This window comes from Myxocyprinus asiaticus, chromosome 13, assembly GCF_019703515.2.
Source record: "Myxocyprinus asiaticus isolate MX2 ecotype Aquarium Trade chromosome 13, UBuf_Myxa_2, whole genome shotgun sequence".
Lineage (NCBI taxonomy): Eukaryota > Metazoa > Chordata > Actinopteri > Cypriniformes > Catostomidae > Myxocyprinus > Myxocyprinus asiaticus.
Genome location: NC_059356.1, coordinates 46,753,493 through 46,767,146, shown reverse-complemented (window position 1 = coordinate 46,767,146; position 13,654 = coordinate 46,753,493). Strand labels below are relative to the sequence as shown.

Genomic DNA, 13,654 nt, shown 5'->3' with positions numbered 1-13,654 from the left:
GTCAATTTTAAAAAGTTACACAGTGGTCCTTAGAGGACGAAAATGCCCGTGTCAAAAAACTGCCATAAAAATATTATATATTAATATTATTTTCCACTTTCACTGACTTAGATTTTCTAACCAACATCAGTCCTGATCATAACTACCAAATATTCTTTCATTTTCAGGATTTTAACCCTTTAAATTCCAGTTTGTTTATATAATGCCACTATTGTTTTTTAGACACACACACAAATTTCTCAGTACACACATACAAAACACACTCTGACATCTACACCAACACACCCATACAATTTTAGCTGCATCATTTATTCAATAGGCCTGCAGTGCTCTATAATACAGCAAACAGAATATAGGAGAAAAGCATGTATTTGCTCCATAGGCCAAACATGGGAAAAATGGCGCCATCTGGTGGAAAATATTAAAAATGTAAATTTTGAAGCCAGGGCTCCGGAATGAAAGCATAATATCATAGAATTCATGATTTTATGCTTTAATGGCACTGGGATCAAATATTGCAGTTTTAATGGGTTTCAATGGGGACATTTTTGTCCTGAAGGTCCTGAGTGTAACTATTTTGTGTACACAGTGAATTATAGATGTATTACAGGAACTGAGGTTGAAATATCAAAAATCCCCCAAAAATACACACCTTTGGCAAAATGTATGCCTTTGGCATTAACACAGTCAAAATGATCGAAAAAACTAAAATGAAAAAGACAAAAAATGCCCCTAAGGTCGCACAAGGGTTAATGTCGTGTGAAGTGACACTCGCAACCGCTAGAGGGCAGCACGACGTTTGAGAGAACTGGTAACCAACAACGCATACGTGATATTAAATCACTGACTGTCTACTTTTCAGTCTTTTGAGTTGATATATATTTGACATAAAAAAAATTGTTTATTTCCTTTTTTGTTAAAAATAATATATTAAATTACGTTATTTTACTCAGGCAGTAACGGAGCCTTCTTCAGATGAGGTCCTTTAACTGTCGCGTCAGAGTGTTTAAGCGCTGATCTGAGATCAGTGTTTCCTTTCTCCTCTAACAGAAAATGTAAGAAGTGCGTGTCACCTAAACTGATCTGAGACCAGACATTATCCCATTCTAAAGATGGCAGCCTCCATCAGATATTTATTGAAACCTTGGACACCGAGGTAAATGCTGTTTTTTTTTTTTTTTTGGTCGTTTTCTTTATTTGTTTGTGCGTCGTATCCAATCTGAGATCTAAATCATGCCATGTTTCCGATTGTTTCTGTATTTTTTTTATAAATGTGTGTTTAACTGGCGTTCTTCGCAATAGCAGGTCAAGACGTGAACCATGTGTTTAAAGGGATATTCCGGGTTTAATTAAGCTCAATCGACAACATTTGTGGCATAATGTGGATTAGCACAAAAAATTATTTCAATTCGTCCCAACCTTTCTTTAAAAAATAAAAATAAAAAAAATGCAAAAATCGAGGTTACAGTGAGGCACTTATAATGGAAGTGAATGGGGCCAATTTTTGGAGGGTTTAAAGTCAGAAATGTGAAGCTTATAATTTTATAAAAGCACTTACATTAATTCTTCTGTCAAAACTCGTATTATTTAAGCTGTAAAGTTGTTTAAATTGAAATTTTTACAGTCATTTTGAGGTTTTGGGGTTTATTGACATTACATTATCATGGCAACGAAGCTGTTAAATTGGCTATAACTTATTATTACTGGTTATTAAGTGACTGGTTATCACACTAAATTCATGTTTACACACATATTGTTTACATCTTGTGGCTATACTTTTAAAAAAGTGAGTATTTTAACTTTCAAAAATTCACCCCCATTCACTTCCATTGTAAGTGCCTCACTGTAAGCTCGATTTTTGCTTCATTTTAAAGAAAATGAGCGGCAAGTCTAAACAGATTTTTGTGGTAATCAACATTATGCCACACTTGTTGTTGATTGAGTTTAACTTGTATTGAACCAGAATATTCCTTTAATTTTGTACACATCTATTTGCTCTGTATTGTCTTCTCTTCTGTATCTTTTATTTTTAGTGTGTGTTTCGTGAGATGGAGTCGCTATAATCCGTACTATCTGGATCCTGATCCCAGTAAAGATGCTCTCACAGATTCAGAATCAGATCTCAGTCCTGAAGAGAAAGAGCTGAAAGAACTTAAAACAGTGAGACCAATAAAAGCAGCACTGTCAAGTGCCACAAGCTCCCCTTTCAATGACCCTGTGATAAGGTAAAAAAAAAACACAATTGTAGCATATTGTCACACTATAGTGGTCAAGCCATTAAACTGGTATATACTTTAAACATTAAAAACTATTTTAAAACAAAATTCATTAAACAGCACAAATGTAAATCATACAAAAATATATCAAACCATTCTTTTGTCCAACAAATATTCATATCAGTATTTTAAAATATGTGATAACCAGCCTCAAATGGAAATTTTATGAAAAATATTGACCTGAGAACACATTAAAAATGTTTAGTTAGGTAGTTTATTATAGCTGACCCTTGCCTGAATGTATGCCAATGTCATTTTATTGTATTCACTTGTTTACTGAACAACTAAAGCAAAAACACAATGATAGTGCCATTTTAATTAAAATATAATTTAAGAGAGTTTTGAACTAGGTGTTTGAAACCAACATACAAAACCACTGGTTTAGAAAATACACATTTGTGTACTGTTAATTGGACTTATGACTCAAAACTAGTGGTCAGGTCGACCAATATTGATTTTTTAATGGCCGATTCTGATACTGATATTTAGAGAGCAGTATGGCCGATATACACTGGTGGCCAAAAGTTTGAAATAATGTGCAGATTTTGCTCTTGTGGAAAGAAATTGGTACTTTTATTCACCAAAGTGGCATTCAACTGATCACAATGTATAGTCAGGACATTAATAACATGATAAATTACAATTACAATTTGAAATAAATGTTCAGAACTTCTTAAACGACTTCAAAGAGTTCTCATAAAAAAATCCTCCATGTGCAGCAATGACAGCTTTGCAGATCCTTGACATTCTAGCTGTCAGTTTGTCCAGATACTCAGGTGACATTTCACCCCACACTTCCTGTAGCACTTGCCATAGATGTGTCTGTCTTGTCGGGCACTTCTCACGCACCTTACAGTCTAGCTGATCCCACAAAAGCTCAATGGGGTTAAGATCCATAACACTCTTTTCCAATTATCTGTTGTCCAATGTCTGTGTTTCTTTGCCCACTCTAACCTTTTCTTTTTGTTTTTCTGTTTCAAAAGTGGCTTTTTCTTTGCAATTCTTCCCATAAGGCCTGCACCCCTGAGCCTTCTCTTTACTGTTGTACATGAAACTGGTGTTGAGCGGGTAGAATTCAATGAAGCTGTCAGCTGAGGACATGTGAGGCGTCTATTTCTCAAACTAGAGACTCTGATGTACTTATCCTCTTGTTTAGTTGTTCATCTGGCCTTCCACATCTCTTTCTACGAGTTTCTAGAGAAAGCTGTTTCTTTTTTGCCATTTCTGACCTAATATTGACCTTAAGACATGCCAGTCTATTGCATACTGTGGCAACTCAAAAACAAACACAAAGACAATGTTAAGCTTCATTTAACGAACCAAATAGCTTTCAACTGTGTTTGATATAATGGCAAGTGATTTTCTAGTAACAAATGATCAATTTAGCATGATTACTCAAGGATAAGGTGTTGGAGTGATGGCTGCTGTCTAGATTTGATCAAAAATGACTTTTTTCAAATAGTGATGGTGCTGTTTTTTTACATCAGTAATGTCCTGACTATACTTTGTGATCAGATGAATGCCACTTTGGTGAATAAAAGTACCAATTTCTTTCCAAAACAGCAAAATCTGTATATTATTCCAAACTTTTGGCCGCCAATGTAAATGTTTATAAACATAATAATAATATGTGGAGTGGTGGTGGCATAGTGGGCAAAAGCACATAACTGGCAAGGTTGCTGGTTCGATCCCCACAGCCACCACCATTGTGTCCTTGAACAAGTCACTTAACTCCAGGTTGCTCCGGGGGTATTGTACCTGTAATAACTGTACACTGTAAGTCGCTTTGGATAAAAGCGTCTGCCAAATGCATACATGTAAATGTAAATAATACAATTTCACAACACAGCAACATTTCTAAAGTGAATTGAACTTCTTTTATGCAAGATATACTCAAATGTGCATAAACCTGGAAAGAAAAAACCTTGGAAACAAAAAGTGTTGACTATCCATTGACAAGTCTATTGGTAGATTTTGGATTTGACACAAGGGAAAGTAAACACTTCTGTTAATCTGTCAAGCGAACGTGGTTATCGGCCAATGCAAGATCATCGCAAATTGGCCAAATATTGTCCGATATACTGGTTTATCACTACCCAAAACCTTATAGTTACTGAGATCTGGCCACAACTAGCCCCAGTGTCCTCGATGCATGGTCTTTTAATACGTGGAATATCTTTTTCTTTCCTCCCGACAGTAAGTTCATCAACACCATGATGCAAGATGGCAAAAAAATACTTGCTAGAGGAATCATGACACAGGTTTGAATGAAATCACAGTGCTTCATAGTGTACACTATCTGACATGACTCTTTTTAGTCTTGACATCATTTCTTGTATTCTGCCTTAATCTTTGGTGCCCGTTTAGACACTGGAGACCATTAAGAGAAAACAGGTGGAGAAATACCATAAATCTCCTCCAGCTAAAAGAGAAGAGATTGAGTGTAATCCGTACACCATCTTCCATCAGGCCCTGGAGAACTGCAAACCCATCATCGGCCTGGCCAGTATTCAGAAAGGAGGAAAATTTTACCAGGTCAGAGAAGAGCCCTGAATATTCATTGAGATGTTTTACAGATAAATTTGGATCCCTCAGCCCTTACTGAAACACAAATAGACAAAAGCCTTTGATGTACTCCTTATTGAGCTGCTCTGTCTATTTGTTGGGATGAAACTGCTTTATTTTTACAAATGGGTGCTTGAAAATGTTAATGTGAAATTTTTTTTACTGTATCCACAGGCGATTTAGGCCCGTCATTCCACATTCAAATGTAGAATTAGTGGTTGACTGATATAAGTACTGAAATGGCCGATGGTGATAGCAATATCTAGAAAGCAGTGGAGGTTCTAGCTTGTCTGGTGCCCTGGGCGAACCCCCCCCCGCCCCCCACCCACCCTTGAGGGGTGGGGCTGCTGAAGGGGGGGGGCTCCATGCCGTGCCGCCCCCGGCAAGATGCCGCCCTGTGCTACTGCCCATGTTGCCCATGCCTAAATCCGCCACTGCTAGAAAGCAAGACGGCCCGTTTAACACTGGTTTCTATATACAGTATAATGCAATTTAATAATGGCAAATGAGATATTCACAACATTTTGAGAATGAAATGCCTACTTTAGACAATATTAAAAAAGTTCACAAACATTCAGAAAAATTAGTGTACTATGCTGTCTGTAGAAATGAATCTGACAAAAGGAGATAACACTTCGGTTAATTGGACAAGTGTCAATAATCTCAAAATGACCAAGTTCAGCTAACATGTATTAGTTTGCCTAAATTCATCACGACACTAAAGCGGTATGCTGCTCAACCAATGAAGTTAATCGCTTGAGCATAAATGTCATTTTGCAGATGATTTTTAACCAAAGTAACTTGTGGTAAATATACTACATGTTCAGTCATGCTGGGGTTTAGTTTCTTGAAATCAAAAGGGTTTGTTGTCCTCACAGGCTGAGTCTTTAACTTTTTATGGAGCACGTTTATTTGGATGACATGAATACTTTTGAAGTAGTATTTCAACCAAAAACAAAATTAATTTACACACCCGTTCCATGTCATTCCAAACCTGTTGGACTTTCTTCTGTGGGACACAAAACAATTGGTTTAGCAGAATATCAGTAGTTCATATGACATCACAAAGTAAAACCTTAAAACACTAGGTCTTGGTTTGATCTGGCAGGTGCCTGTTCCTCTCACGGATAACCGCCGGCGTTTTCTGGCCATGAAATGGTTGATCACAGAATGCAGAGACAACAAACATCGTCGCACGCACATGTACGAAAAACTCTCCCAGGAGCTCCTGGCTGCCTTCGCCAACGAGGGAAACGTAGTGAAACGCAAACATGACCTACACAAGATGGCCGAAGCCAATAGGGCATATGCCCACTACCGCTGGTGGTAGAGAAAGGGGAGATCTGGACAATTCCTACATCAACGTGGGACCCTCTTGTTTAGACTGGCTGCATTAAGGGTCTTGGTGGACATTGCTTCAGACATAAAAAGGACATGGGTGTGTTTTTCCCGACTCATAAATAGAGATTGTCTTTGTATAAAAATAAAGAAAGATAATAAAGCTATAAATATTGTCACATTTCCAAACTTGAGTTAGAAAAGGTGTCACAACGTCATCTGTTGTACATTCAAATAAAAAGACAACTAATCTAAGACATTTCATTGCACGTGTTTTGGGGGACTAAAGTTGCTTCAAATGTTACTTTCTGTTCCAAATGGGGAAAACAAACAAATAAACAACACAACAACAAAAACCTTCTGTTTGTGTTCAGTTCTTTATTTAAAAAGGTTTAAGTGGCATCAAGATAATTACACAAGTCATTGTCTAATCCGGAGCCTGAGGAATAGACCATCTTATTTTACACTTTCAAATACAAAATCTGCACCACCAGTATCACTGTGAAGAAATGTTTGTTAGTATTAAAAAATATAAAAAATATCATCCCTGAAAGAAGTACTGTATGTAAATGTTGAACCACAAACAGGCCTGTTGTGCCTCTTAAAAACGAACTTTGGTTTCTAGTATTCACCTTGAAAAAAAAAAAAAAAAAAATCCAACAAATATTTTGCTTTTCATTTATTTAAAATCTTCATTATGTATTCAATATTTTATATTCTCTATACTTATTCTCAATTACTGTTTCTACACAATAAAAATAATTATTCCTCCTACTAAGGGAAATATCATTTATGTAAGAATTTAAGAATAACAGCTAAAGAAAAAGTAATATTTTGGGTTCAATACAAGTTAAGCTCAATCGACAGCATTTGTTGCATAATGATGATTACCATAAGAATTAATTTCAACCCGTCCCTCAATTTCTTTAAAAAAAGCAAAAATCAAGGTTACAGTGAGACACTTTCAATGGAAGTGAATGGGACCAATTTTTGGAGGGTTTAAAGGCAGAAATATGAAGCTTATACTTTTATAAAAGCACTTACATTAATTAATCTGTTTAAACTTATGTATTATTGGAGCTGTAAAGTTGTTTAAATCATCATTTTTACGGTCGTCATGGCAACAAAGTTGCAAAATTGGATATAAGTTTACACAGAAAAGGTTAATAAGCGATTTTATCACACTAAAATCATGTTTATGCATATATTGTTTACATCTTGTGGCTATATTTTTGAAACCGTGAGTATTTTAACATTCAAAAATTGGCCCCCATTCACTTCCATTGTAAGTGCCTCACTGATACCTCTATATTTGCTTTTTTTAAAGAAAATCTGGGACGAGTCGAATTTAATTTTTTGTGGTAATCACCTTATGCCACAAATGCTGTTGACTGAGCTCAACTTGTATTGAACCCAGATTCTTCCTTTAACAATAAGTATACATTCAAAACTTTATTTACCTGGCTTTTAAAAGCCCTTTGTGACAACATCTGTCACAAAAACAACTTCATTAAATACATGCCCATGGAACTCTTTAAGGTAATTGTTGTAAATCTGTATATTTCAATTATATTAACTTGATGTACTCCAGCACAGCATGTATAACTAGAAACCAATGTATTCACTTTCGTATTCAGGCCTCGACCAATCAAATTTTACATTTTAGGAGATTCATGAACACTAAAGGAATCATACTGACCACAAACTGCTGCATAACTTTGGCTAAAATAAATTTTTTTTTTCAGCCAGACATTGTATAGGAAGACATTATCCAACTGTCTTCATATGAATTGTGTTGCTTAACCATAAATGGACCGTTTAACTGCACACACACATAAGGAATGCTGGGATACAAAATGCCTCTGTAACATTTTAACATGGACAACGGGGATGTTTACACACAGGGTGTGCTCTCTTGCTCCTTATTGTAATGGTTTCAAAAGCCACCAGAAACACACCCCTAACAAAGTTCAATAACACACCCTTTGAAATCAAGCAAGCACTTCATCTAACCTTGATTAAATCATCTACTTCATATTAAATCTCATACCTAGTGAATCACAAAGGCTATGTTCAGAATAGCATACCTTTCTTACTATTACAGTATATAGTGTGCAGATTTTCTGGGGCATGGAATACCCAGAGACAAAGCACACTCAAAGACTTTTTAGCTCTGAACACTGCAATGTAGCGTGCTGTACCTCTGACGCATTCTGTTTCACATCCTATGATAATAAAAACAGAAGGGCAGGGAGTGCACATACTGCCCAGTATTTAGTAGTAACCTAGTATTCCAAACACAGCCAAAGCTTTTCTCTGAGGATAATTATAAAAATAAAGCCTCCACTATTGGTTCCGTTCACCTATTGCAATTTTTCCTGCCTTCATTTGTCTCTCTCCTGATTGGTGGATTCCTCAGTCCGTCACTTCACTGTAGTAGTACTTCTGAGCCGTGTCGCTGAGAGTCCAACCACCTGCGCGGAACTCGAGGATCTCGAGCAGAAGCAGGCGACCCATGGAGCTCAGATCCTCCTGCAGGAGAAAACCATCCCTCAGCAGATAAAACAGCTCATCCATCAACTGCATATTCATATTCTCCAGCTGATCTCCGATGCGATGTAACTGTAGCACCAGACAGTCCATCTGAGAGAGAGAGTGAGTGATCATAGGGTGTGATCATAACTAGTGAAATTAGTGATTAAATTCAGGGGTGTAAAACTATCTGAAAAGTTGCAGGGACATATTATATACTTCATCACGTTGACTCATGAATATTAATTAGGTGATGTAACAATCGTATGGTAGGTGCTTGCCCACTGACTGCATGCACATTCGTTCAGTCCACTGCTAATGCAATCTGTTTTTTGCTTGGTCTAAATGTTTTTGTATTATGCAACTGAATACAATTATTTCTTTGCACTGTGGCCAAGCACAGTACAACTCCTAAAATATGATTATGATGGTTGCAAAGCCCTTGAATGAATTCATGAAAATTCAAACTCTGCTAATTAATCACCATCAGATAAATGATGAAGAGCTGGGTAATTCAGTATGAAAAATGCATACATTAATTAATAAAACACACACACGTCTAACCCATCTTTTGAGTACCTTACGCAGCATTAATTTTCACACAGTATTTTTGTATTTTAATAATTTTTCTGAAAATGATCTTCAAATTGTCAATATTTCATCATATAATATGTCATTTAAATGGTTAGTTCACCCACAAATGAAAATTCTCTCATTATTTTCTCACCCTCATGCCATCCCAGATGTGTATGACTTTCTTTCTTCTGCAGAACACAAATGAAGATTTTTAGAAGAATATTTAAGCTCTGTAGGTCCATACAATGCAAGTGAATGGTGACCAGAAATCTGAAGCTCCAAAAATTACATAAAGGCAGCATAAAAATAATCCATAAGACTCCAGTGGTTTAATCCATGTCTTCAGAAGTGATATGATAGGTGTGGGTGAGAAACAGATCAATATTTAAGTCCTTTTTTACTCTAAATCTCCACTTTAACTATTACTTTCAGATGTGAAAGTGAAACTAAACAGGCACCACATGTGACTTTTAGATGTAAAAGTGAAAATGGAGATTTAGAGTAAAAAAAAGGACTTAAATATTGATCTGTTTCTCACCCACACCTATCATATCACTTCTGAAGATATGAATTTAACCACTGGAGTCTTATGGATTACTTTTATGTTGCCTTTATGTGCTTTTTGGAGCTTTAAATGTCTGACCATTCACTTGCATTATATGGACCAACAGAGCTGAACTATTCTTCTAAATACCTTAATTTGTGTTCATCAGATGAAAGAAAGTCACACACATCTGGGATGGCATGAGGGTGAGTAAATGATGAGAGAATTTACGTTTTTGTGTGAACTATCCCTTTAATTTTAGTCAATGTTTCATTTTATCATAGTAATTTGAGTCATTTTAGACTAAAATGGCATATAATTTTAGTCAACAAAAATAACATTGTGTTATAGATTGCGATATTTTGTGTTCACAACACAAGTTACGCATTCTGTCTAGTGCGTAACTTTGTTCAAGTTCACCTGTTCATTGGCTTCATTGCCTGTGCAGCTGTACAGTATGTTGTAATATTATGTTTATGTTGTGGATATAGCTGATTAATATGGGTTAGAGTGAGGCAATTAACCCGTTAGTAAAGTTCATGTTACAGGCGTTCAGCTCTTTCAGAGGGGAAATCCCCAACATACAGTGACCGGATTATTTCAATAAATTCTTTATAGATTTTTCTTTCTTTAAAATAAATAAACAGTGTCCATATATTTATGTTAATATTTTGCAGTATAATTTTTTTCTTCTCATATTCTTTCAACAATTTTTTCATAAGAAAAAAAATTTAAAAAAATGATTTACATGAGCTGAAATGAATGAGCAATCTCTCAAAACACCGCCTGCCCAGAATCTGCTAATGCTTAAAATGCTCTTAAGAAGAGAAATCACCTCCTCCTCGTTCTTCAGGGCATCAGGCTGTGCCAGTCTGAACAAACATTCGTACACAGGGTGCACCAGGGCCATCATGGGCATGTTGTTCACCTGTAGCCGACAGAATAAAGTTAAATGTTAGTTCACATTTCCAATGAAATCTTACATGCATTCCTTTGATTTCAATTATATCTATCCAAATACCCATTAACTTTTCAATTTCCAGCATGCTTTCCTAGTTATCCAATTCTGAAACACGAGAAGGCAACCGTTCCTGCGCCATCTGTTCACCTTGAGGTAGTCAAAGATGTTGCAGATGAAGGACACGACGCAAACCCACTCCTGAGTGGATCTCTTCCTCGTCTCTTCTCTGGCTTTAAACTCCTGCTGCAGTCGGTTCAGCAGGTTACGCCGAAACACACTCCCATTGGTCTGTTTGGCCTCTGCCTACATGGGGATTGAGCAGATAAGAGAGGTGTTATATTCCAATTAAAAGCATTTGTCCAAGCTTACTTTGTTGCGAGAGACTTTAATATCAGACAGAAGAATGGCTGGTAATACTTGCTGAGCAAGTTTATGTAACACAGTAAATGTTTTCTTAATTTTATGATAAAACTACAAGACAAAAGCTTGAATACACTGCAATTTAGTAAGTGCTGCATTCCTCTTTAGAATTCCTTACTCTTCTCAGCTTTAATCATGGCTTGCTATATTCGTGTATGTAGCGCATTATTTTACCTGGACTATAGTATAACAGATGCGTCCGGCCTCCCTGCTGAAGACCTGGTCCTTCAGAGACTGCTCCACTATAACATTGGACACTTTCTCCAGATCAACTGAACCTGGGTCTAATAAGGCAAAATTATTCTTTTAAAATAATTCACCAACATTTGTGAGCCTCACGTCGTCATTATCATGCAAAACTGCTGCGAATAAAAGAGAACTGACCTTTCAAGGCAGTTTTGAGGAGTTTCTGCGTCTCCACATCAAATGACTGGATCTTGTACTCCTCTTTGGATGAGTTCTCCATTCTGTCCATTAGAAGGGAAAGACGGAAAATCAAAACAGCGAATAAATATATTCAAAGCTCTTTGGTTCATTTGCACTGCGGAAGCCATGCCTGTCAACTGATGTCGCAATAATCAACATTTGGAGAAAATGTTTTCTTCAAAACTACAGACATTTACATCCAGACAATATTAGACAAGAGTGAATAATTAGGCCTATATTACACCCACTGATATGCTTTACAATAAGGTTCCATTTGTTAACATTAGTTAATGCATTAGGTATCATTAAATATCAATGAACAATATATATTCTTACAGCATTTATTCATCTTTGTTCATGTTAGTTTATGAACATACAATTGTTCATTGTTAGTTCATGGTGCATTAAAGGTATAGTTCACCCAAAAATGAAAATTATCTCATCATTTACTCAACCTCATGCCATCCCAGATGTGTATGACTTTCTTTCTTCAGCAGAACACAAATTAAGATTTTTAGAATAATTTCTCAGCTCTGTAGGTCCATAAAGTGCAAGTGAATGGGTGCCAACATTTTGAAGCTAAAAAAATCACATAAAGGCAGCATAAAAGTAATCCATAAGACTCCAGTGGTTTAATCTATGCCTTCTGAAGTTATATGATATGTGTGGGTGAGAAACAGATAAATATTTTTACTATAAATTATCCTCCCTACTCAGCTCTGTAGGTCCATAAAGTGCAAGTGAATGGGTGCCAACATTTTGAAGCTAAAAAAATCACATAAAGGCAGCATAAAAGTAATCCATAAGACTCCAGTGGTTTAATCTATGCCTTCTGAAGTGATATGATATGTGTGGGTGAAAAACAGATCAATATTTGTACCATAAATTCTCCTCCCTACTCAGTCAATCTCCACTTTCACATTCTTCTTCTTGTGTTTTTGGTGATTCACATTCTTCATGCATATCGCCCCCTACTGGACAGGGAAAATAATTTCTACCAAAAAAGGACTTAAATATTGATATTCTCACCCACACCTATCATATCACTTCAGAAGACATGGATTAAGATTTTATGCTGCCTTTGTGTGCTTTTTGGAGCTTCAAAGTTCTGGTCACCATTCACTTGCATTGTATGGACCTACAGAGCTGAAATATTCTTATAAAAATCTTCATTTGTGTTCAGCAGAAGATAGAAAGTCATACACATCTGGGATATCATGAGGGTGAATAAATGAGAGAATTTTCATTTTTGGGTGAACTATCCCTTTAAAAGCCACTAAGTCCAAATTTACTCTTTAAAACAAGATTACTCCGCTATTAAATGCACCATAAAGCAGTTCTAGCTGGCATTGAAATGTCATTACAAAAACACACACCAAGAACACATTATTGCCATAGTGGCATTCTGCTCTGTTGAAATATGTGCAGTCATCAGTCTGCCTATTCAAAGGGGACAGCAGCTCGTGTGTTAAAGGGATAAACGGATTAGACCAGCCAAACAACAGCGGGTCGATGCACAACTAGTTCATGATAAATAACTAATAACTACTGACAGTTAACTATCAAAAGAAGCTGGTAAAATCCCTCGCTACAGTCACTTTATAGTAAGGTCGGCTTTAATTTACACACTTGGACTTTCTTTCATTAGTAAACATACACAAACACAGATGGATTAGATATATACGTACCATTTAGCAATCAAGTAAATTCTGAACAACTCAAACTGATAAAAACAGCTCAATAAGACAGATAAAACTTCATTTAAAGACTGCAAGCAACAGCTAAAATCATTAAACAGCTTTTGTAACGCACATAACTTTTATTATTATTATTATAAGAATGCAAAAGAAAAACACTTACCTTAAAGTCAGGTGAACTGAACATAAGGAAGTATTCACATTTCTCACTCCTTCTCCTTTTCCTGCTGTCCGTCCCGTTTGGACAACTTCACAATCCTGCTGCGGCGAAGGGCTTATGAATATTAATCACATAACGTGACGTTCTCCCCATAGGCCT

The 13,654-nt window shown here is 36.3% G+C and overlaps 2 protein-coding genes across 2 annotated transcripts; one reads left to right on the top strand and one right to left on the bottom strand.

Annotated features, from left to right (window-relative positions):
- The first annotated feature begins 1,048 nt into the window (after positions 1–1,048).
- On the top strand, positions 1,049–6,436 carry LOC127449904 (28S ribosomal protein S7, mitochondrial). The gene is made up of 5 exons (XM_051713531.1): positions 1,049–1,156; positions 2,034–2,225; positions 4,474–4,537; positions 4,644–4,811; positions 5,950–6,436. Exons 1-5 carry the CDS (start codon positions 1,113–1,115, stop codon positions 6,169–6,171), a joined length of 690 nt encoding a protein of 229 aa, XP_051569491.1. The 5' UTR covers positions 1,049–1,112; the 3' UTR covers positions 6,172–6,436.
- Positions 6,437–6,537: 101 nt separating this feature from the next.
- Positions 6,538–13,599, bottom strand: mif4gdb (MIF4G domain containing b). Its single transcript, XM_051713532.1, has 6 exons — positions 13,499–13,599; positions 11,597–11,679; positions 11,387–11,496; positions 10,940–11,095; positions 10,667–10,759; positions 6,538–8,822 (listed from the first exon to the last, which is right to left on the bottom strand). Exons 2-6 carry the CDS (start codon positions 11,676–11,678, stop codon positions 8,595–8,597), a joined length of 669 nt encoding a protein of 222 aa, XP_051569492.1. The 5' UTR covers position 11,679; positions 13,499–13,599; the 3' UTR covers positions 6,538–8,594.
- Positions 13,600–13,654: the final 55 nt, after the last annotated feature.